Source organism: Zonotrichia albicollis, chromosome 1, assembly GCF_047830755.1.
Source record: "Zonotrichia albicollis isolate bZonAlb1 chromosome 1, bZonAlb1.hap1, whole genome shotgun sequence".
NCBI lineage: Eukaryota > Metazoa > Chordata > Aves > Passeriformes > Passerellidae > Zonotrichia > Zonotrichia albicollis.
This window is the reverse complement of record NC_133819.1, coordinates 107,497,857-107,522,680: the sequence shown is the minus strand read 5'-3', so window position 1 is coordinate 107,522,680 and position 24,824 is coordinate 107,497,857. Positions and strand designations below refer to the sequence as shown.

General features: G+C 47.0%; 1 protein-coding gene across 1 annotated transcript; it reads right to left on the bottom strand.

Annotated features, from left to right (window-relative positions):
- Positions 1–3,193: 3,193 nt before the first annotated feature.
- On the bottom strand, positions 3,194–24,299 carry GATA6 (GATA binding protein 6). Its single transcript, XM_074549493.1, has 7 exons — positions 24,148–24,299; positions 21,940–22,853; positions 18,385–18,551; positions 14,919–15,044; positions 13,523–13,610; positions 13,282–13,388; positions 3,194–4,903 (listed from the first exon to the last, which is right to left on the bottom strand). Exons 2-7 carry the CDS (start codon positions 22,832–22,834, stop codon positions 4,736–4,738), a joined length of 1,551 nt encoding a protein of 516 aa, XP_074405594.1. The 5' UTR covers positions 22,835–22,853; positions 24,148–24,299; the 3' UTR covers positions 3,194–4,735.
- Between the last annotated feature and the right edge of the window lie 525 nt (positions 24,300–24,824).

Below are 24,824 nucleotides of genomic sequence, written 5' to 3'. Positions count from 1 at the left end.
GTCCAGTGTATACAGACTTAGGAACTGGAGGATCTGTGAGGAATGAAGTTCATGACAGATGGATAAAGGAAGATCTGGAGCTGTGATTACATAGGAAGAGTTGAAGTCCATTTTGGGTTTCTGCAGCCTGTGCTCAACTAAGGCTCACAATAGCAAGGAAAGGATGTCACTCCAAAATCCTTTCTTCTCTCACAAAGGAGCAGAAGTTATATTATTTTGGTGCAGGAACAGACATTAATTAAATTACCTGAGTTCTAGATGGCAAAAGTTACAGAGCTGATGTATGCCTTTGCCTAGCTATGCAGCAGCAAAACAAAAATCAGCTACTTTGGCTCCTCACTTCACACCCAGATTTTTGCCCTCTGATCATTCACAGGAAACAAAGCTCACCTGCAGTTCTGGAAACAGCCAGGCACCCTTTGCTCCCTTTGGGCAGCCTGTCCAAGGCTGGTTCTTTGCCTGGGGTGGTTCTCCAGGTCACCAATCCAAGCCTGGCAGCTGCTGCACCCACTCATACCACACCAGCACACACCCTCACTGCCATGCTGAAAAATACCACTCTGAGCCACAGTAGGGACCTCTTCTTATTTCAAACACTTTGAACAGAAGAAATTTTGATTCTGGGTGAAGGTGTCAGGAATACTACTAAAACAGGATCTAGGGAAGATTAGAGGCCAGGGTAACACACGTGGACAGGAGCAGTCTGATCTTGAGGGGCCACTCAAGCAAATTTGAGCCTTCTAATATTGCTTGATGGGGGACTCTGAAGCAGATGCCCTGGGACATTTGGTATTTAATTTTTACTCTTTCCAGAGAAAAGGTGCTAACATGGAAAGTGGCCATATGCCTTTTCCCCCCATCTCCAAATGTCAACTCTAAAGCTTTCTGGTACTAGAAAGATTCTCTGGTGTCAACCTGGCTTGTTCAGCCTCACTAGTAAACAAAACTCATGGTCAGACTCTTTCTTTGCTCTTCTGCAGCCCAGCCCAGGGCTGTCACTGCAGAGAAATGGTGATAAGTGAGGAAAGCTTTTGGCCAGGTCATCCTGCAGGAGCAGTGATATCAGCAATATAAGAGCCAGAGCAAAGTCCAGCTCACACACTCAGAGCTGTGCTGGCTCAGCAGGACTAAAATGTAAAATAATTATTAAAAAATAAAAGAAGAAACCTTAATTTTGTCTAGGAGTAGCAGCTCCAGCAATCAATACATTTGGAGAGCAGATTTGATAAGTACGGAGGTACCTTTCGCAGTCTTTTTCTACGTAAAATCATAGCACAGAACCTCATTTTGAGATCTTCAGCACCTTTTCACAAAAGCAACATAGTGCTACACCTCCTTTGACTCTTACAGAGGGTTGAAAACCTGACAGCTGTGCTTCTGGTCCAAGGAGGCAAAGCATTCCATTCTTGGTGGTTTTGCTGATAAGAAGTAATTGGAAACACCTTCCCTATGAAATATTGGGGGTTTCTAGGTTTTTTTTTTCTCCTGGTATCACCTAAAAGATGAGGTGATACCTCATCCTCAGTGCCAAGAGGAAGGTTTCCACATAGGGCATCTTTATATGCCCCCTGCAGGACTTACCATCTGCAGGAACCACCCTAAGACAGACCCTGGGCTAAGGTGGTGCAGGGAGCAGGGCCTCCGAGGAGCCCTCTGAAACAGCTGCCACAGGGTTTTAAGGCACTGTGGTGTCCACAGGCCACCAGCAAGAGCATCAGCAACCAGATAACATTTCCTGCTGGGTCAGCAGCCTGAAACGGGAACACACTGGTCTAAACCTCCTGCTCTATGGCTACTCTGAGCAATGCAGCTCAGACACACCCAGCAGGTACGGGTTATGTGCTAAGCTTTACAGAAATGGCACACTGAACATCACCCTGGCAAGAAAAATGGAAAAAGGGAAACAAGAAAGGATGCTGACCCTAGCTAAGGCTGAACACTGCAACACCAGTTAGCAACAACTTTTTTATCTATTTAAGTGCCAACAATTGTAAAATCACAAATCAGGGCATTTTAGCCAGTAGATGTTTCAAGAGGAAAGATATCCACCTTCTTGTCCACACCTTTTGTTTTTTAAGCCCAGTGTTTCTCTGCATGGCTCAGTTTGCACCTAGATAGGTATTTATTTCTGTAAATCACCAGAGGTATTTATTTCTGTAAATCAGAAGCCAGATCCAAACCCACATGACCCAGGGCTAGCAGGGCTGAGGTACCGGGCTACATTCACCCACAGGTAGCCAGGACGTGAGGTGGCCCAGCAGTGACCATGGCGTGACAACCCTGCCAAGAAGGGCGAGTGATGCCCACTCCTGGCTGGCCACAGCAACCCAGACCCCAGGCAGGGCTCAGCCTGATCCCTTTGTGCTAGGATCAGTTTTCCTCCTGAGGCTGTGCTGCACCATTCATCCCACAGTCCTCACAACACCTCGGGAGTAAGGAGGCGGCCCCAAGTGTCAGGTTTGGAAAACCAAGAGGCAGATTCTTGGCTGGTGCAAGTCAGTATATTTTTGGCTGGTGCAAGTCAGTACAGCTTCACTGGAGGACAAGGAGCTACCCCAATTCATCCCAAAAGAAGGTCTGGCCTAGAGAGACAAAGGGACACACTGCAGCCACTCCATGGGTATGGAGGTTGGGCATTCCCAGTCCAACAGCACTGCTGCCATAGCTGGAAATCACACCTGGCAATGAATATGGCCCCAATGAACTGAGCAATGTAGAGAACCAGTCCTCAGAGCCATCAAGTGGAAAAGGTTTTCCACTTCCCTGAGTAGCTAAAATTCACTGTCTTCTCTTTTCAGCAGCAGTGCCTTCAGTTTTTGCTGCCCTTCACCTTTGGCCACAGGAAGATGCCAGCAAAGCACTCAAAGCCTCTGCCACTCAGCAACTACACCTGTAGTGGGTAACATTCTGATATTTGCCTACTCAGGGAACCTGGGTGACACCCTGTAGCTATGGTGTGAAGGGCAAACAAAACAATGACAGTCCTCACAGGGCATGGTCTCAGTTTCCCTGACTTTCATCACAAAAACCTCACGCGTGCCCATGAGGAGGTTGGTAGGTGGAAGCCCTAGTTTTACAGATCATCAGAAGGTGTAGTGAAGGGTAAAAGCACAGAAAAGCCCACAGTGTAGACTTAGGTAGGTAGAGGACCTCAGCTGGAGACTTTCCTTGCAGCCATCAGACATGCCACCTGTACCAGGTACATTTCCATAGCTTTTAATGCAGCTTAACAATTGTGTCGGAGACAAGGGAAAAGGCACACTGTACAGAAAAAAAAAATCTAAAATGATACCCTTTTATTTGTAAAGCTCTGATGAAACAACTTTCCAAATGATGTCCCACTTTAAAACCAATGAAAACCAACCTAACTATGCATCAGTCACACTATACAGATTGCATCCTACATTCTTGAGATGCCTAGATATCTTCTGTAGTATTTACACATGTATCAGTTAGGTAGTAAAGTTTCATTGCAATTTGTTTCTTCCCACCACACACTTACTCAATGGCAAAAAAAACCCTTGGGGATGCATTTGCATTTCTGTACAACACTTTGGAGCAAATGGCTAGGGCAATTTTCCTGAGAGAAGGCTTGTTCTTTGAAACTCTTGCTTTAACAACTGGAAATACAGGAGGTGGATGCATTTTTGTTGCGCTAAAAAGCCTAAGGATGCCTAGTTAAGTTTTTCTCTTAAATTATTTACGTACCATTAAGTTAAAATGTTTACATTCATTCATTCGTATAAAAACCGTTGTTAAATCTTATGCAAATGATTTAACACTGATTGCTGCAACGCAAATTGCACTTCTTTAAAAAAATTATTGTATATATGGAAGAAAAATATCTGATTGCTACCCTGTTTACAAATTTTGACTGACTCTACACACAGTTCAGCCAGGAAATATGGACTTTCATAAATCTCAGTCACAGTGTACTTTAAAAGTTATATCGCAGTCTTGAAAAGTGAGTAAATATTTTAAACCAAAAAACACCAATCCCAAAATCTCCTTAACCAACTGGACCTTGTGGGACTTGTACCAAACGTTGTGATTTCTTCCAGGGACATAGCTGGGCTCTGAAGAGCAGAGCAAGGCACGCTGAAGACGAAGAGCATGGAAGGAGAGGTCTGACGGGGCGAAGACATCAAATCTTCGGTGCGAGAAGTCCGTGTCAACTCAAGCTGTAAGCGCTTCTGACACTCATTAAAAAGTATCTCACTATTTCTGGTAAATAAAGTCTTTGCTACTCCCTCCTCGACATTGACAACTTCCACCAAATTCTTAATGGAAAAGGCAATGAGAGAGTGAAAACAACTACATAATCAGAAAGGCAGCGCTGCAGGGTAAGTTGAGGATGAATTTCTGGAATCTAACAATAGGTGTGGGTTTATCTCTTCTTTTTTGTTGTTGTTTTTTCTTTTCCTTTTTTTTGTTTTTATTTTTTAAGTTTTTTTGAGGGGGGCTTTGAAGGGTTTTTTTAAGAGTGTAAGGCTGTGTTAGCTATCCCCGGTGGTCATTTGCTCTCCCTACATTTTTCTTGCATAGTTGAGGAACTGGATGCTTTGGCAAAGCCTCTTTCAGAAGTAGAAAACCACCTCTGCCACCAAGGCTCAAAAACTGTTTCAGAGGAATGGTCTTTGCCAGCACTCTCACTGCCGCTGCGACCGCTCGCTCACAGAGGAAACTGCGTGCAGATGTCTGGGGGCTGCCAGGATCCAGCTTCCCTCGCGCCAGGTCACGCCAGAGCCAGGGCACACCAGGGATCCTGCCTCACAGATGCTGTCACCTCGGCCGTGGAGCTCAGGCTGACTCCTGTGTACAGCCCATCTTGACCTGAATACTTGAGGTTGCTGCTCTCGGGGCTGGTGCTCTCTCCGGGGCCAGACATCACCGACGAGCTCGCCTGCAGGGAGGGGGAGAGCACACAGAGATTCATTGAGCAGGTGAACTTGGCACACACTGGGGTGTGAGTGAGAGCACAGCGGGCCTGAAGCACAGCCATCACGACAGGATTTCTGTGCAAAAACAGGGTTTGCCCTCTGCTTGCCCCTGTGCCTTGAAATCCTGAAACAAAAATGTCTCAGCATGAGCCCAGCCCTGCTGATGGCAGTGATGTCTGTGTTTGGAGAGGTAGAAACGAAACCATGTGATGTGCAGAAAACTTGGAAATCAGCTCATGATGAAGAAGGAAATGTGCATGTGTCCCACTGCCCCCTACTGAAAAGACACAGCTGCCAGCACCAAAAATGTGATCTGGGAGTGGTGGCAGCTCTAGTTTTTCATCCCCATGGGAGAAGACCAATACATCCTAATTCTCCAGGAGCAGATACGGAGCACCTTCTGGAAAGCAGCTTTCTTTGGGCTCTTCAGCCCTTGAAATGCTTAAAATCATTCCTGACCCTTCAAAACACCAGCCAAAACCACTTTGTCTCTGTAGGACTGGCCACTAAAGGAGATGCTCTTTTAATCTTCAGCGGAGAAACACTATGCCTTTGAAGCAGGAGTATTTTTGTTCTGCTGACTGCACAAGACAACATGCAGGGAAGCCCTGGTAGGCACGGAGATGAACCTCTGAACCACACTGGAATCAGTCCATTTATTTTAACAGAGAAATGGAGAGTTAAAAAGACAAAGGAACAATCATTTTTTCCATGAGGCTGAGCAGATCCGCTAAAGAGGAAAAATTCGCAGTGCCAGACAGAGAAGGGGCAACATTTTCACCTGATAAAGGAAATGTTTAAGAGCTGACTTCATGCAAAATTAACTCTTGGATATGTCAACTTTAAAGCCTTAATTTACTTTATAATGGATAGTCTTTGGATGAAATTCCTTAAAAAAAAAAATAGAAAAAGGCTATCCTAAACTGTGACTGCAGAAGCTTCCTGCCTGCTTTTTAAGTACGAAGTATACATATTTAATCATTTTACAAGAGTAGAGCTCTTGGCTCTCCTGGAGCTGTGCCAAGCGAGCAGTCCTGACATAGGAAAAGCAAGACTTCATTAATTCAAAGGTAATTTCCAAATGGTGTGGAGCAGGGCTCTTGTTGCCATGCTTAACCCAGGGAAAACCTCACCTTCTGAAAGAGGTACTCACTGCTAGCACTCATTTTTGTCTGAAATAACCTGGGCTCCAGTATTTTCTTAACCTTTTATCAAAATGATTGACCGTGAGTATTCTTCCACCCAGTCACCAACCCTGATCCCACTCCATTAGTCACTACCCAGAAATGCAGAGAAGGAAGGAAAAAAAAGCTGTCCCCCAAAACCAGCTGAAACAACTCTAATCCTAAGAGATAAGTTTTATCTCTCCCTTGAACAGACAGTTGCCAATCACTGACAACAAATCTCGGTATCCTCTTTCCCTGTGACTGTGCACGGAGAATTCAGTGAGGCAGGTTCCATGCTAACCTTTGTGTACAGCCCTGGTCTTGCATCAGCCCAGCTTTTCAAAGCCTTCCTTTTATTTCTAATGCCTCAAACATTTCTGTTAGCACAATAGACATAATTTTTAACAGCTTCAGTCTCCCCACAGTGGAAGAAGGGTTTAAATTAGTCGAGCAGTGTTTGCTAAACCTGAGCTAAAAATACTAAAGGAGCTGCTCTGAAAGGTTCCCATTTGCCCATATTTACCACTGCTGTTCTGGTAAGCAAATATCTTATCAGTAACTGTTTTTTCCGGGCTTGGAAAGTGTAATTCACCTTCTCCTGATTCAGCCCTACAAAGGTGGGGTGCAGGGACCCACAGTTTCCATATGGGGTTATGAGGTACCCCTCCCTCGGGCACCCCAGAAGGGAGGACATGGAGGCACGTCCTGTTTGAGGACTGCCCATCCCTGCCTGTCCAAGGCCGGATTCTGGCTCTGTTGAGCCAGGACGGGCAGGACCCGGGCAGGACTGCCAGCCCTGGAAACCCCACCCCAGTAAAGTCATGACAAATCCAGGCAGCTTGGGCAGCTCCCAAAGTGAGACATGGAAAACAAACCTTGGCTCATGAAAAGGACGTGACAGAATCACAAGTCTGTTCCTGAGCCTCCCTACCTTTGCTCTTACTTTTCCAGCTTTAAGGGACGAAACACAACAGAAGTTGCACTTAGTTATTAGAGGACTTTTTTCAGCTGAAATAAATAAGCTGAACAATTCTGATTAAGTCAGCATTGGGGTCTAATTCACAGCTACTGGCTCTATCTATAAAAAGGTAATGACTTTATTTTTATTGGTGAAATCTGATAATAGATAATAGATAACAGATAATCAACTGAAGGTCAGCTTCCAGAGGAAAAAATTAATGAAGTCCACTGGGAAGAGCCTGCCTCTCAAACAAACAGGGAAGTTGTGTTTGTATCTGCAAACACTCTTCTTTTTACCCAAACCAGGAGGATCTGGTCATGAGTCAGCCCCCAGGCAGGTGGTCTGTATCTGAGGTGGCCTTTCTGTAGAGGACCTGCCCACCATGTACAGAGGAAGACCCCTGCCAGAGACACAGAGACAACTAGACTGCACCCAAACCTGCCATCAGGACCTTAGAGGAAGATTAACCCCCACTAAAGCTGCTCCACATCAAATCCAGGCTGCTCAGGCTGCACTTGCCAGCACTCAGGGAACAGCAGCAGCAGCTCTGGCTGAAAGACTCCTGCTTTTTCCACCCACTCCTTCCTGCACCATTTGCCCACCACAGAGAGCAGGGAGAGGGGATGGACACTTTCCCCTCTGGCCTTCCCCCACACCTCCGCAGCCAAGAGGGAAAAGCGCTGGGCAAGGTCAGCTGGAGGGGGGCAAAGGGCCTTGATCCAGACCTTTGGTCTATCAGATAGACCTTTGCTCCATCCGCTTAACACGTTCAAAATGCTCCATGAATTTTGGACATTACATTAAGTCAGCAATAAGCTGAGTCTCAGCTGAGACTCTCTTCCTCCTCAGCCTAGTTTACTTTCGCAACACGTAAGTGATATCTACGGTCAGTTAAAATACATTTGCAAAGAATTCTTTCACACATGAAGTGTTGTGGCAAGCTAGTGGAGTCCCTAATTTTCCAGCCTCAGCCTCCCTGCAATAACTCCCATCCCCACAAAGAGCACGTTTTCCCAACACTGTCACTCCCTGGAATCCAAAGAGCAAGTCTTGGCACTGCAAAATGACAGCTTTTTTTACTGATGCAACGACCCTCTTAGTACACAAAGCTGTCATTTCTTGCTAGTCCAATTGATCCTTTTGTTTATACTGCAGACGTGTAAGTTTACATATCTTCTAATCTCTCCTTTGTATTATAGCAACATAAATCTGTGGTTAATACTTCATTAATTTCCTAAGGGAGGCAACTTCCAGCATGGCCTGGAAAACTGATGACCCACTGCTGTCAAGGGCTGTATGAGTAACTGGCTTTATTGCTTTGGCAATAAAACAAAACCAAGCAAAAGGTATGCATCCATGTGCATGTAGAATTTTGGGATAGAAGCAAAAATACTTTTTCCTTGCTTTTCCCCACTGAAACAAAAAAGCTGGATTACTTCCTTCTGTTTGATATAAAAATGAAATGCCTTTTTTTTGGATACATACACACAGAACAAAGAAAATTACTCAATGTAAAAGCAAAAGACTCAGTGTATGAAACCGAGTGGGGAGAAGAAAGTAGCTTCCCATTTTGTCCAGGACTGAGCACTGGTGCAGAAGAGGTAGGAGACCAAGAAGAATTTAAACTAGAGTCTAGAGTATCATATCTCCCAGCATACTGCCCTGTCTGCCATGCTCTTTGGTATTTTAGGTTGCCACGTTCCTCATACCTCCTGTTGATCTTATTCCACCTGGTTTAGATAAATATTTACTCATACCAGGACTGAGGCACCGTGTTCCCATTTTCCAGGTGAAAGTCCTACCAACCATGCTGGTGAGCCTTTCTCATGGAAACTCTGTCCCAACACCTACAAAATTATTCCATACAACTGGAATATTATTATCAGATAATCTGAAGGACCCCTGGACATTCAGCTCCCCTATATCCAGGTGGCTAGCACATTGTTTTAAGAGGTTGAATCTCTGGTTCATCCAGACACAGGACGTACTCTCTGGAGGCTGATTTCCCTGTAGCCAGCATGAATGTCCTATCAATTTGCTGCCTAAACACCACCTCTAACCAGCTCACTCTTCTTCTTCTGACAGGAAAAAAGAGAAGGCAAATGCAGGAGAAGGCATTAATCCAGTCCAGCCCCACTTGTCCAGCATTTTGGAGACAGTTAAAACTGCATTTTTCCTGCTAGCTTACCGCATGCCGAGGCCATCTCAGTCAGCTCTCTCATTTCCCACCCTACAAAACTGAAGAGCCAGTCATGAACCACTTCTCAAGGTAAACCTCCAAGGGAAGCAAGCACTAGTTTTTCCTCCTGAGTTTTTCTGTGGTGTGAGATTATGGTCCTTTTGAGAAAACTCCAAACTGGATGCAAAGGACACAGGAGAGCCTTCTGAAAGAAGAGTTCCCCTGTTGCTGCTGAGTTTTCCTGACATCAGTTGTGGCTCAAGGATACTCCATGTCCTGCCATAAAAAGCAGATTTTACAGCAGGTTTCATACTGCCTTTATCCTAATAAGGGAATAAAGTCCTTCTGGTTATCACACTTGTTGGAGCCCCTGCATGGAAATGGATGGGTTTGCACTACAGACCATGCCCTTCGTTTAGCAATTTATTTGGTGGAACTTTTCCCTGTACAGTTTCAGCAGCATCAAAGGGAGAGCAGGTATAGATGCAGATGCAGGCTGTCTGAAATCTTCAAATCTTCTTTTTATGGGGACATAAGGCAATTTCATATATCATGCAGCTGGACCCTTTCCATATTAGTAACACAGGACACCCAGTACTTATAGTGCTTAGGAAAACAGAAATAGGCCTAGATCCTAGATCCAGATGTGAATTTGGCAAATAGCCCCTTTACAATGGGACAACAAAATATCTCCGATCCAAACACTTCTACATTTTGGGATGTTTGAAATCAACTTTGCCCCCACAGCAATTCATTAATCGTATCACTTAAATGTTTAAACTTCAGCTAGAATGTAAAATCAACATTTAAGGTTCTTGCTAATTTGTCTCAGAATTGGCATCATATAAGATTCCCTTCGTGAAATGGATAGTCTCAAAGACACGGCCAAGAGTAATTGCTGCCCTCCTCTTTTTCTGCCCTCCCTTCTTTATTTTACTTTAAAAGAGATAAAGAAAGGTAGGGCAAAAAGTGAACGTTACTGACACAAATGAATTCTGCTGAATCTCATTTCCATTAGATTTCTACATAACTGGAAACTTTTTTGGCAGCCTCCCACAAAAGGCATAATAAATTGCTTTTGTACCAGTAGAGGAATTCGTCTTCTCTGTTTCATTTAGCAACAACATTGCTGTGAATTTCACACAACAGTTTCTAAAACGTCATCAGATTTCTCTGCCTAATGTCAATTTGGCATTTTCCCCCCTCTTCACAGAATAAAGGCTAGAGAAGCAAAAACAGAGCAAAACAAAAACAAGTTGCCATGCCCATTGTGTAAGGCACAGAACGAGCCAGGTTCTCTGTTCAGGCAGGTGCCTGTTTTTCGGCAACATCACCAACACCACTGTCAGGAATCAACATTGGTCTTTTTAAAGTCACCAAAGACTACAGAGCCTGGATTCATCCATCTGAGGGTTTGGTTTTTTCCCTCCTGACATGAGCTGAAGAAGTTTATTCTCCTTTGCAAAGCCATTGCCTATTCTAGAAATAATTACAAACCTTTGATCTATCAATAGATCAACATAAAAGGAAAAAGAAAAAATAACCAAGAAAATAGAAGTCTAGCAGAGCATCTTTGCTTCAGCATGTGATCAGGCTGCTTTGCTCTTAAATACTGAAGTCTCTTCACTCACAATAGCTTAAATGGGCTTTACGAGTGCTCAGTCTCTTCCATAGGATTTAGACCCTTTAGAAATTATTTTGCATCCTTTGCAGTTAGTGATCACGTTCTCAAATGATGTCTGGGACAACGGGAGCCCATCTTAACAGCCACCACTTTCTACTTTAAACTTCCAGCCTCCCGAGTGCTCATCCCTTTGAATTACAGATGCTTGCTTGGGCAAAGCCAGAAGCCTGAGTGAAGGACGTGCCCATGCCCGTGACATATCCTGACAACTGCTCCCTTGGAAATCCCCTTTTCATTCACACACATCTGGGCCTGGGGCACAGGGGTGGGAGATCAGTAGCCCTTCACATAATTTGGGATGGAGTCAGAGGATGCCCCTATGTCTGGTTGCCACTGCAACTTCCTCTCTTCAGCGCATGGCACAGCCCCTCTCCATCACTTCCGATCACTGAAATCTTTCACGAGGGGGTATTTGCAAGTGCTTTGCATATGCAAGGCACATCTGATCAAATCATGGTGGGGAAAAGGCTGTGCAGATGTTACCATGCTGTCTGCTGGATATAAGGGGACAGATTTTCCCAGCTGCTGTGCAGGTGTCCTCTCCCAGTCTGATCTACTGTAGAAAAATCAGGCAGAACTGAAGTCCTGTCACTGAGGATGCCATCATGTAAGTAAGAGCAGCCTCAAGGTCCCTCCTGGGAGTTGCTCCTAGTTGCTAAGGAGTTCCCAAGGAGTCTTTTAGCCCTCAATCCATGCCCCTGCACCCCTCTCCTCTGGTACCCACACAACTCCATCTGGCAAAACCATATTAAAAATGCTACTACTTAAGCTATAACATAAAGATTATTAATAATGTGTTTGATGTGCCCTTCTAGGGAGAAATACCGCAGAAAGGAAGTCAGGTTTTAGCCAGCCAAGGAGGCAGCAGCATAGTGGAAATGAGATCTCCTCTATATGGCCTCTTCTTCCCTGAGCAGCACATGGCTGTGCTGCCTCAGTCTAGCCTGGGATTGTGCTTCCCTGGCTATCCAACACATAAACCTCACCACACTGCTCAGGACCACTAGTACTGCTTAAGGTAACTCAAGGAAAATTTAAGAAAAATTTGGCTACATTTTTTCCCTTGCAAATATCAAGGGAGAGCCTAAACAGCGCATAGTAGCTCCTTGAGGGAGTCTGAAACCCAATTCTGAAACTGCAACAGTTCACTTTTCAGTTACTGTTTCTCTTTTTTTTTTTTATGTGATCTGTTTATTTTACTGGATTGACAGGGTTTTCTCATTTCTAAGACAAGCCCTTTTAATACTATCCTAGTCTCACAGGATCCAAACCCAAAATCCAGTGCCTCTGAAAATGGGTGGCCCTGTCAGTCCACAAACAATCACATTTGCTAAAAAATGAGTTTTCTTCCCCTTGTACAATGAAACTTTGTACATCAGAAATTAAACTATTGAAAGCAATTTGAATGTAGAAAATCCAAGACATACTGAAAAAAAGCTATTATAAACAATGTCTTCTTTTCATTAATAAAGAACTAAAGAAAGCCACATTAGAAAAGTTTCTCAAAGAAATGATGTGGCAGATTAAGGGATACAGAAGGCTGAGAAGTGAGGGTGGATATGGATAGGTACAGCCAAGGAGTTAGAAATTAATCTACATTCAGCTTCACAACTTTAGCAGCAGTATTTATCACACATGCTGAGTGAAGAAAGGAAGTTTGAGATGGTTGGAGTACATGATGTAAAAGAAGGATCAAAGCTAAAGCAGGGGATGATCAGCACTCCTCGGGTGCTCCTCTGGAGCTTGGTGCTGCCAGATGCTGAGCATCTGGCCCCTGAAAAACCCTCTGTGGGCAGAGGGCTGAACCCCCACACACTGCAGTCAGCAGAGTGCTCCAGCCTGGCTTCAGCTGAATTTGGATCAGGGTTTAATTGCACATTTTAGTTTAAGACAAAAGTCTGTATAATTTACTTCATACAGCAGGATAATGTTTTTCTGGATTCTACCCTTTGAGATAATGATGTGTGTATATATATATATATATATATATATATATATATATATATATATATAAAATTGTTTCTTGAAAGGATCAGTTAGGCATGTTTTATTGTCTTCTGTCCAAAAGAAAACCTTTGAAATGAAAGAACCTGAATATTTAAAAACAAAGTGTCTGCGGTTAAGCCACAGCTAACTATCATAAAAATTATATAGATCTTAATCAAGACGGTTTGCGAAGTACTTCAGCTTGTCCCTCTGTTTACAGCTATATGTAATATCCTCCGAAAATCTTGTTCTGGTATCAGCTAACAGAACTGGAAAGTTTGTTTAGATTATTGTTCTGCTAGATAAGATAAAAGCTGTGATAACACTGCCCAGTGATCAGCCTGCCTGCAGACGCAGTCACTCACCCCGGAGGCTGCAGGCTGTGCGCCGGGAGAAGCAGTTTTGCTACAGTCGTCTGAGTTGGTAGAGGATGTGGATGTCGGAGTCATGGGAACTGCAGTAGTACTGTTACCTGGAAAATTGGGAGTTGGCATTAAAAATAAATATTTTCCAGACAGAGAAGAAAAAAAAAAAAACCCAACAACAGCAAAAAACCAAGACAACTACAAACTATTGCAGCTACACTTTCATGTATTTTATATTTACCGGAGCATGCCTTTGATTTATTTATATTCTTAGGTTTTCGCTTCCTTGTCTGAATTCCTTCTTTTTTCATAGCGAGAGGCCGAGGAACCTGAAAAAATTAAATTTCCACACTAATCACAGAGTTGCATATGTACTCTAATCAAAAATCAAAATACACTACAAAACCAGATACGATGTTGCAAATGTCTGTATAGCAAGTTAATTTTCTCTCTGTCACAGTACTAATTCTAAAAAATATTTGCATTTTATTTGGGCAAAATAATAGTTTGATTCAAGGGTAGTCGTAGCTGAATTAAGAAAGTAGGGAAACTTTTTTTTCTCTATGCAAACTTCATAGTTTTTTCAACTCCTCAATTAATCCACAGGAAAACAGCACAGAATTAGGGAAAACCAGCATCATTTGGCAGTAAGCCATAAGAAATTAAATTGGATGAGGCATATCTGATCGTTGATTTATTATTCCAGTCAGTTAGGAATTATCTCCAGTGCCTGATTCTGGAAAGAAAGAATGTATATGAGAAAAAAATTCATCCTCATCCTGTGGACCAGCTCTGCAAACCAGATCATCACAAGGAAATGTCTTAGGATAGAAGGTTTAGAATAGAAGAATTGACTTGGTATTTGTTCCTATAAGCAGATCTGCCCATAATACAGCTTTACAGTATCTAAATTTATATTTATAGAGATAAATTTGTATTTAAATGTGCTCAAAAATCATCTTTGTGTTCATTACCATAATAATCACACTACGAGGACACCAGCTTAAAATATATTTTAACACCAGTTTGAGGAAAGAAAATTAATGCGCTATCTATCGCTATAATATTTAAACCTGTGACATAATTTACATTTTACTGAAGGCTAGACCACATCTCAATCATTCCTAATGCTCTTGCTCTTCAAACATTTATGCTTGACAGTAACACAATCCACAGGCGTCTCACCCAAAACACACTCTATCACATTCAGGACAGAGCTATTTTAGACTTTATTATTGCCCAGCAAAGGCTGAAATTGTCTTTAAAGTTTTTCTGGTCTAAGGCTTGAATAGCCATAGCTCTTTTGCTGGCATTGCTATGTCTGCCCATGAAAAACTGTCTCATTAAAGGTCTAGCGATTTTTTTCCCTACTAAAGAGCTGGTTTAAATCCCAGTGGCAAAAACACCACTGCTGCTCATCCAGAGGTGGTTTCTTTATATGAATCTATTGAGAGAGCTACAGAGGCAAACACATAACTACTCAAAAGCATAACAAGCTAAAATGGCACAATCATCTTCTGATGTCACACATTTTTCGGTTGCTCTACGCGTTTCGCTGGTGACATTTTGAGGAGCACCCCTTCCCCAAAGCACACCAGGGCTGGCAGGGGATGTCCCGTGGTGGAGCAGCCACTCACCCCGTGGAGCTTCATGTAGAGGCCGCAGGCGTTGCAGACGGGCTCGCCCTCGGCGTTCCTGCGCCACAGCGTGGTGGTGGTGGTGTGGCAGTTGGCACAGGACAGCCCCATCCGCCGCGACGAAGGCTGCGCGGGGGCAAGCACAGGCAACACGGCATAAACAGGTGGGCAGCAGAGAATGATTTATGTCTTTGTGCTTCGTAAAAAGTCCTTTAACACATGGCGGGGATGGTAGGAGCCTTTCTTTAATAGTATCTGTCAGCCACAGCCCAGAATTAGAATGGATAATCCTCATATCAGAGAGTGAAAAGATGCTGTGAAGAGGAACTGAATGTCTTTTAACTCTGGGCAGTCACAACAGAGGCAAAATTCTCATCTGGGAGCTGGTGACCAGAAGTCTGTTCAGACCACCAGGCACAGGGTTTTTTCCAGCAGGACAGCTAGGAAATATCTCCACTACAGCTCCATCGAGCTGAACAGAAGGCACATCACTCCCGTGCCGCCTCTCCAGCCAGTTCAGTGCCCTCTCCCCTGTGTGGTGGGTGAAGAGGCAGCTCTGATCCTGCCACTGATACTCCTGACTCATTGGAAAAATCATCCACTTTAATCGCCTGCCCTCGGTGGCACCACATCTGGGGAAAACTTTCCTGGGCATCCCCAGGGTAACACATACAACAGCCTTACTTTGATAAAAAGGTCTTTTTATCATCGCCCATTTTATCATTGTACAAAAAACAGCATGCCTTGGGAGCGTGTTTTACTGAGCAGAGCCTCCCTTGGCCAGCAGAAAAGCTGGTGGGGGACAACAAGGTTCCCACTGCAAACAAGCCATTTATGACACTCTTCCGTGGAGTTTGGAGCCAAGATGAAGCAACTCTGTATCAGAAATAACCGTATAACCCAGAGCTTTATGGCTACAGGCTGTATATCATAAGTGAAGGCAGTCCTCATAAACATGTGAAATGAAGGTGAATGGGTTATAAAAGTCCCTGTAACAACTGATCTCTTTTACGTTCATCACAAGCAAAGAATTCCAGCTACATCGTAAATCTAGTCTTTTTCAAAGTATCGCATTGTCAAAAAAATACAAAAAAAATCTGTGCCTAGCTCTGTGTCTGGCAGCTGAACAAGTTTACATGGAGAAGTCAGTTTCAGAGGATTGCATTAATCTTATTCTGACCATAAAGTGCCCATAACCGAAATTACTAACTTAAGGGTACAATGCCCTTCCTCTTGAATCATTTACTGCTGGGTTGTTAGACATAACTGGGTCACCTTTGATACCACAGGGCTTCCTGCCACTGGGGAAATCAATAAAAATGTTTTGAGAATGAAGAATATTCCAGAGTGATAACTGAGTTTCTTGAATATTGTCTGTTTGAGTGTCTTTAGCAGTAAGCCGTCATTTTACACCACAGCTCAGAAAGAGCTCCAAATTAAATACAAATTTTGAAATCTTGAATCAGTAATCCATTATTAACTACGCAGGGGAAAAGAACTAACCACCCAGCCAAGTGTTATATAGGCTGAAGTACACAAAAATAATTTTTAATTTTAAAAATCCAAGTGCCATGAAAACAGAATTTTTGACTTAGTTATTAAATATATACGCACACAGCACTCAAATTATGCTCTCAGCTCAATACGTGTTTTATGTGATCACGTTGAGTAAAAGAAAGCTGGTTGTAACACACGTGTTTCGTTTTCTTTCTCTGCAAGTGAAATGCTGTCAGCTGTTTCACTCTGTTAAATTCTATGCAGTCTGGTCTGAACCTTCATACATTTTATTTCAATAGCTTTTGCTCATTCCCATATCTAAACAGCCATGGAGTTTTGGCATGTTTTGAAGCTAAAATGACTTTTCTGATGCAGGAATTTTATCAGAAACTTTGGGGCAATCTAAACATGTTTAGCGTTTTCAAAACATTTTCCCTTCTCACCTACATATTTCCAACTGTATGAACACAGAGTCGTGGTTGATTTATAGTTATGGCCAGGGCACTTGGTAGGGATTGTTACACAGAGCTATTTCAGAGTTATTTCGCTGAGGTGTCAGACTGAAATCGGGCTGTAGTTTGACTCTGTTTTAGTCTTCTCATCCCCACCCCTCCCTCAAAAAAAACAAAAAAAAAACAAAAAAAAAAAGAAAAAACGAAAAAAAAGGACACAGAAATGCTAGAACAGGGTGTCAGCTACTTGAAATCTGCCTTGGGCCCAAGTGCCACAGCAATTTGGGCTCTGATGCTTGAGACAATCAGCAGATCTGGCCCCTCCGCTGCATCTGACCCCGCTAATGAGATAGCACCTTGTGTCATGAAATTTACCTGACGGCCAGCTAGAAAAAACAGACACCTAGCAGCAGTAAACCTCTGGCCTAAAGTTAAATTAACTCTTTAGCTTAAAGGTCTTTAAGCAGAGGTGGGTTGGTTCCCAAGCGCTTACTGTCTGTTCCGACCATCGAGTGTTGCTTGGGTCTTGTTTCCCCTCGCTCCCGTAAGAGCACTAAATTTAAATGGTTGTGAAATAAAGAACAGTAGGTGTTTCAGCCCAAGGAAAACAGGCATGGAGCAAAGCAGCTGGCATGATTGAAAGGGGCTTGAAAGGCTGATGGGTTTGATACACTGTCTCCATACACAAGGGTCCAAACATCAGCTTGGATTATAGTGGTGTGATTTATTGTGGCTCGCTCGGTAACAGCCATTACTGAGAAGCGTATTCTTTCTGTCTGCTGACCTCCACCCAGATTTGCTAAACATAAAGTGCAGTTCCCACTTGTTAAATTTTCTCCTTGCCTATTCAGCGCCAACCTGAGTTATAAACAGGGGTTCTGGTTTGTGCTATTTATTTCCCCCCCTAGTTTTAGGAGTATATTTTTAGAAAAATTGCGGCTCATTTCTTAGGAGTAAAACAAAACAAAGGCTATTATCATTGTTTAAACAATTGGTTTTCTTTGAATTATATACAAAACTTGCTTACATTCCCAAGGATCGAGCTCTCAGCAAACAAAGCAGGTCTGGAGAAATTCCTAGCCCTCTGAACAAACATTTTCCAACCTTGATTTCTTTTCTTTTTTCTTTTTTTTTTCTGTTGGAAATGTCCAACATCACCAGCACAAATTTCTTGCAAGCCACTGAATCCTCCTCACAGATGGGGCTCATAGCTCGAAAAGCCAGGCTGGCCTGTGCCTGGTGTGCAGCTCACAAGGGGGCAGAGAGAGATTTTGCCTGGAAGTGGGTCCGAAGCGGTTCCAAAAGGCTGACAGCCCTGTCACCCCTCACAGTGACCAGCCTGGCCTGCAAACCTGCTCAGGAGCCCCACTACAGTTTTGCAGCCAAGAGGATCACCAGGCTAATCCACGGATTGCTCTCCCCCATCTTTGCCCCAAATTTCTCCCTCGCCTCAGCTGGCTGGGGTTCCTTGGGGCACGGCTCCTCTCGGCCCTCTCCTCCCCTCCCTCCCGACTCACCACTCTCTTTTGGGGCTTGATGAGGGGCCGGCTGAGGCCGTTCATCTTGGTGTAGAGCCCGCAGGCGTTGCACAGGTAGTTGCCGGTGCCGTCCCTCCTCCACAGCGGGGTCTGGATGGAGCCGCAGTTGACGCACTCTCGGCTCTCGGACAGGTCCTCCAGCAGCTCTGCGGGCAGGAGCACAGGGAGAGGCGGTGGGGCACGGCCGCCGAGCCCGGGGCAGCCCCGCCGACACCCGGGCCCCGGGCGGGAGAGAGACCGGCCCTCGGAAAAGCAATTCCCCGGCAGCGACGGCGGCCATGCAGGGATTTTTTCTACAAAATCCCTGGATTTTTCTTTTCTTTTCTTTTTTTTTTTTTTTTTTTTTTGCTTTGTTTGTTTATTGTGTTTGGGTTTTAGTTTTTTGGGGTTTTTTTTCTATTTATTTAAACGTGCCGGAGCCGCTGCGGGCCCCGGCGGAGCTCTTGCCCTCCAAGCCGGAGCAGAGCCGGGGCACCCCGGACACTCAGCCCCGGCCCACCGCCCACTCCCGGCGGGATTTGACCCTTGGGAAATCCGCCTGGGGTGCGATCGAGGGGCGAAACCCCCTCCGTGGTGCCCACAAGGCGGAAAGGGAGGTGCGCTTGCCTTCAGAGCGGAGCAGAGTGAGGTGGCTGTCAGAACAGCCACTTCCAGAGCCACCCTGGGAGCTGGATATGTCGTTTTGCCCAATATTCCCCAGGGTCGAAGCTGGGCAAGAACTTTTCTACCTTAATTCTTATTTTAAATGCCTCTCAAAACGCCTCTCAAAATGCCTTTAAATGCCTCACAACTGGTAAAGCCTCTAGTTTGGAGGCAACGTTTGGGGCCCTGGTGTGCCAAGGCAGCGAGGGGCAGTGGCTGCTTCTCCTCTGCTATTTGGTCAAATTAGAGCTGGTTTGTAGGAAATAGAGGAAATGGAAAAATAAGCAGTATTGTGCCTCCTCCTTTCATAGTTACTGAAAGGGGAAAAAAGGTATAAAAGCACGGGGGAAAAAAAGAAAAAGGAAAAAAAACAGAGAAAAAACCCACCTATAAAAGCTCATGCTTTCACCCATGTGAATCCCTGTTGTGATTCACCTCTCCATATTTCCATATTTCGGGGGAGGAGGGAATAAATACTTGTTTTACATAGACTGTGCCACGTTGTGCAGAAATAATAAAAGGAGATGTTTGGATTTTTACAGCAGCTTTCGAGTCGAGTCTGGGAACATATGTTTCAGACTCAGAGCTTCGTCACTGATTTTTTATTTCGTCCCTCTCCTACCTGCCTAAATTCCTCATTGGGTTATTCTCTAAGGTTTCAATGCACAGCGAAAGCGAGCTCGTAAAGGTCGAGCAGCTTTGGAGAGTGGGCTGCGGTGCCACGGCAGGCACTGAGCTGAGAAAAACTCGGCCTTTTGGCCCGCACCCACCCAAACACGCTTCTCTCCTCCCTTCGTTTGCGAATTATTAGGCGCTAAAGAGGAACGGGCACACGGCACAGCCCAGAGAGCACAGTTCAACTTACGGTGTCAGCTCCTAGCTCTTAGCACATCGCTAAGATTTATTAATCTTTGCACTAAAAGCGCCATTGAAGACTGTAACTAGAAAAAATGTTTAGGACGTCAAGGACTCTGGAACTTAAACAGTATTTTGTCTCGGCTATTTATTTTATAGAATTGCCTTCGGGCTTGCAGAAATAAATTCTGCCTTGACAATATTTTTCCCCTTAGAGAGTGAGTACTACACTTATTTCCAAAGAAAACAAAATAAAGTTTTAATTTTAGATACTGTTTTAGCATCTCTACGAGTACCGCTAAGAAAGCTTTATCAAACTCTCTAATATTTAGCCGTAAAAAATACATTTCGGCTACAATTTTCCCACAATTTTGACACGGGACAAGGCGTAGCTGCGGCTTTGCAGCCGCGTTTTGCCCCACAGGAGCAGAAAATTCGCCTGGCCCTGGAGCTCCGGGCTGCTTCCCCCGCGTTACACCGCGTTGCGGCTGCCCTGGCACCCGTCCTTTCCCTCAGGAAAATGTGAATCCCGACCCCTCCGACCCTCAGCGCCGTGGGAGGGAGGCACAGGGGCGGGAGAGACCCGCTGGATCCGGGGAAGCTGCCGCGCTCCTCGGCTGCCCCGACACTCCTGTCCCAGCCTCCCCCAGCAGCGCCCGGCTCCTTCTCGGCACCTTCTCACTCACCCCTCTCCTCTCCCTGCCGTGAGATTTTCCAGCCCCACGTCTCTCCCGATAAAATTTAAAAAATAATAATTAAAGAAATTTAAAAACACGATTGATTTTTTTGCTCTCCATCACCTAGTTTCGCACTGTAGCTTTTTAAAATTGAATTTGAAACTCATCTTTCTTGTTACCCTGAGATGTGGCTTCTCCTATCACTGCTACAACTGATTTTCTTCCCTCTGTCAGGATATTAAACACCAAGTGGGAGGATTAAAATAATTAAATCTACAGGGTGTCATAGACAGACTGGAGGAGCATTGTGTGTACAGCCCTACAGAAAGACAAAAATCCACCGGGTAATTTTCTGCAACACTGCACTGAAAGAGAAAATCATGGTATCTATAAAATATATGCACCTGGTGGGTAGTTTATGCTTAAAGTGAATGACGATCAAAACTGTGTGCATACGCATATTTACATAAATATGTATATATACATAATAAATATATGCCGAGCATGTATATATAAATACATATACATAGCCACACACACCTCTCTATAAACCTCTATTTATATATACATAGATTTATTCTAAAGCTGAAGAGATTGCAATAATCGTTAATCTTTCTACCTCTGACTAAATCATCGCAGCTCAAACTCCACTTCTACAATTGATTTAATGACACCAAGAATCTCCTTAACTAAAACAAAAAATAAGGATGGGGCATCTCGGAAATGAAATCAAAACCCTTCAGGAGGTGCTGTATTTTAGCAGCAGCTTATAAATTACGTTTCCTCATTCATATACGAGATTTTGCTTCCCTGCTTTTCTTTTTTAATGAAGCAACGAAATGTTTTATAGCTGAAATAATTCAAAATGGGTTAAGTGACCCCCTGCAATTTTGCTCTATGATACAAAGAACGATTAATTTGCAGTGAATTTGTCACCATTACTTGTCCAGATGACCGCACTTAAGGAAAGCAGGAATGTACTGATTTAGAAAAATTTAAAAATTAGGTTTACACCGGGCAATTCGTTTTGGGATCTTTGGGTTGGTAACCCCGATTGCCATATTCCAAACAACGCCGGAGGGGTATTTTTGGAGGAGCATTTTTGGAGGAGCATTTTTCCCCTAACTCAACACAAACGACGGGAGTTACCTCCAGTCCAGAACAGCCCCGGTCTCGGGACCGCCGTCCTGGCACGGACACGGACAGGGGGGCCGTTCCCCGCCAGCGACCCCCGGCCCGGCCGGGACAACCCCAGCCCCGCTCCCTGCGCCCCCGGCATCCCCGCCGTCCCTCCGGGGGCAGCCCCGGCGTGCGGGGACCCTCCCTGCCCTGCCCTGCCCGCCCTGCCCGCGGCTCCTACCTGCGCTGGGTGCCCGCACGGGGATGGGGGCGGCCCGGCCCTGGAGGCAGTGCAGCATGGAGTTCTCGAAGGGCGCCGTGGGCCAGGCAGGGGCGAGCTGCGGCCCCACGTAGGACGTGTAGGGGCCCGGGTAGGAGCCATTGAGCGGCCGGGCCAGCGGGCTGTACTGGTCCCTGGCGCCCAGGCTGTTGCTGTAGGCGCCGGGCTCCCGGGAGGCCCCGTTGGCCACGGGCGGGCTCGGCGAGTAGGGGAAGCGGCCCGAGGGGTGGGAGCCGCCGCCGCTGCTGTACGAGGGGCTCTCCGCGGCCGGCTGGGACCAGACGGCGTGGCCGCCGCCCGGGTGGCTGGGCTGGGCCGCCCCGCTGCCCTGCAGGTAGGGCAGCGTGGGCAGCATGGAGCCCACGCGGGTGGTGGGCACGTAGACGGGCGAGCTGGGAGTGGAGTGCATGAAGCCGCCCGGAGATCCGTCGTACGGCGTGGGGCCCTGGGCGGCCGAGATGGCGAGGGTCTGGTACATCTCCTCTGGCTGCTCGGCGCCGAGGGCGCTCAGCTTGGGGCCGCGGCTGGACCAGATCAGCTTGCTGGTTTGGTCTAAGTCCGCGAAGAGCAGGATGTCCTCCCAGCCGGCACGGCTGGAGGGGTGCGGGGTCCCGAAGTGCACGTAGGGGGCGAGCAGCGACCTGCCCTCGGCGGCGGCGGGGGGCGGCCGGTGGCTGCCGTCGGTCTCCGGCCGAGGAGTCCTGGAGGATCCGCGTTCACCCTGGGAGCCGCAGGAGGAGGAAGGCGAAGGAGGAGACGGGCGCGGCTCCCTGGTCGCGAAGGGACAGGAGGAACAGCCGGCGTCCGCAGCAGCGCACCGCTTCACCGCGCACCAGCCGCCTTCAGCCACGGCCATCCAGGTCCCCTTCTAGCCGCTGGGTGTGGATGGGGAAGGGCGAGGAGGGGAGGAGGAGGAGGAGGAGTGGAGGGGGGGATCCGCAGGGCAGGGCAGGGAGGGAGGACACAAAAGAGCAGGGAAGTGGGGGAGAGAGAAATAATAATAACAAAGTTTGCAAACAGGACAGCCCGTCTCCCTCCCGTAATGAGATTCATCAGGGCTTATCTGGCCCCTCTGAGCGCTCAATCAGTCATGTCGCCTCGGCACTGTGCTGTCCCTCGCCCCGGCGGGATGGGATCAGGCAGCCCAGGTCAAGACGAGCCGGGAGACGCCAGTCCCGCGGGGCCAGGGCTGCGGCTCCGGCCCCCTCTCCGCACGGCGGGAGGGCTGCTCCCCTCTCCCTTCGCATCCAGGGCTGCGGATTTGAACGTGAAGCACGCCGGGGCAAAGGTGGGCGTAAGGGCGTGGGGACAGAGGGGGGCGAGGGGGCATTTTTCCCTGTCTCTGCCGCCCTTTCTTGGCTGCTGTCGTTGTTATGATTATTTCAATGAATGAGTCATTTGACTCGGTTCCACCGAGAAAACAATTAGTAAGGCGATCCCTTTAAGGTTACTTCGCCGGAGAGCGATGTTAGCTCTTCCTCGCTTGTTTGCCTATTTCCAGCCCAAGGTCACGGAAAGGAGGAGGAGGAGGAGGGAAAGGCCCCTGAGGGACGGGAGATGCGCACGGGCCGGGCCCGAAGTGTGCGCGGCGGCGGCGGGACCGGACCGAGCCGGGCGGGATGCGCCTCCCGCAGGGGCCGGATCCAGCGGGCAGCCCGGGCTGGGGGCCTGCCCCGAGCCCTGCACACCTTGCAGCCGGGACACCCGTGCCGAGCCGAGCGGGGCCAGCTCGGAGCTGCCGGCTTGAGGAAGGCCGGACAGACAGACACAGAGAGACCCCTGCCCGGCCCCTAGGAGAAGGGGGAGAAAGCGAAAGGGGACACAGAGAAGTGACAGCGAGAGCAGGCGAGGCTCTCCACTCTCAGCCCACCTCGGGGCACTCCAGATAACCACAGGCACAAGAACACAGGACACACACAGAGCCCCCTCGCAGATAGGCACCAAATACGTCTCTGCCTCCTGCGAGATAACTGGAAGATAAGGCTCCGGCAGATAAGCGCTCCAGGCAGCGGCATCGGATGTTTGCCCGCACAGTCTCTCTCCCTCAGGCTCCCCCAGCCCGGGGCAGCCGCCGCCGCGCCGCGCTCCCCTAGGGCAGAGAGGCAGCGGCACAAGACCCAGAAAGAACGAGCGAAATCGCGGCGAGGCGAGGAAAGAGAGGGGCCAAACCTGGTGCCGGTGTCCCGCATGGGGCCGGGGCGCGGGGCCGCGTCGGGCGGTAAATCCAGTGCGGCGGGGGCGAGCGGCGGCGGCGACTCCGGCGGCGGCGGCAGACGGCTCATGTATAAAAAGGAGAGAGGAGGCGCCTCTCGCAGCCCTGCCGGAAAACTGCAGGCAGCCGGCCCTGATTGGGCTCGGCCAGCCCTAAACAAACACGGGGCTCCGCAGGGGTGCCAGTCCCGGGGCCAGCCGGGCCGCCGCAGCCCCGGGGCGGGGGCGGGGGGCACCTCGGGGCGCCCACAGCCAAGGGGCGACGGACCCCTGCTCGGGGAGCAGGAACGAGCGCAGAGGGCTGACAGATACCCCAGTCTCTTTTTTTGTTTGTTTGTTTGTTTAATTTATTTTAACCCAGAAATAATACACACTCTTCCCTCCTTCCCGGATATATTTTTTCTTTTTAATGGTGAATATTCAACTTCTGTAATGTTCTTCTCTGGCATGTCAGAGAATGTCCCCTGGCAGCGGCCCCGGGGGTGATGTGTGCCTGGCTTTTGCCCTAAGCAACCAGGCGGACGTATCCCTCCGTCAAATCTCCTTAGTTTGTGCTCGTCCAAATGCGAGCTATCCGAGATGAAAAAATGTGGCTCCTCCTTGAGTTGCCCCGACCATCAGGTGAAGCCAAAGCA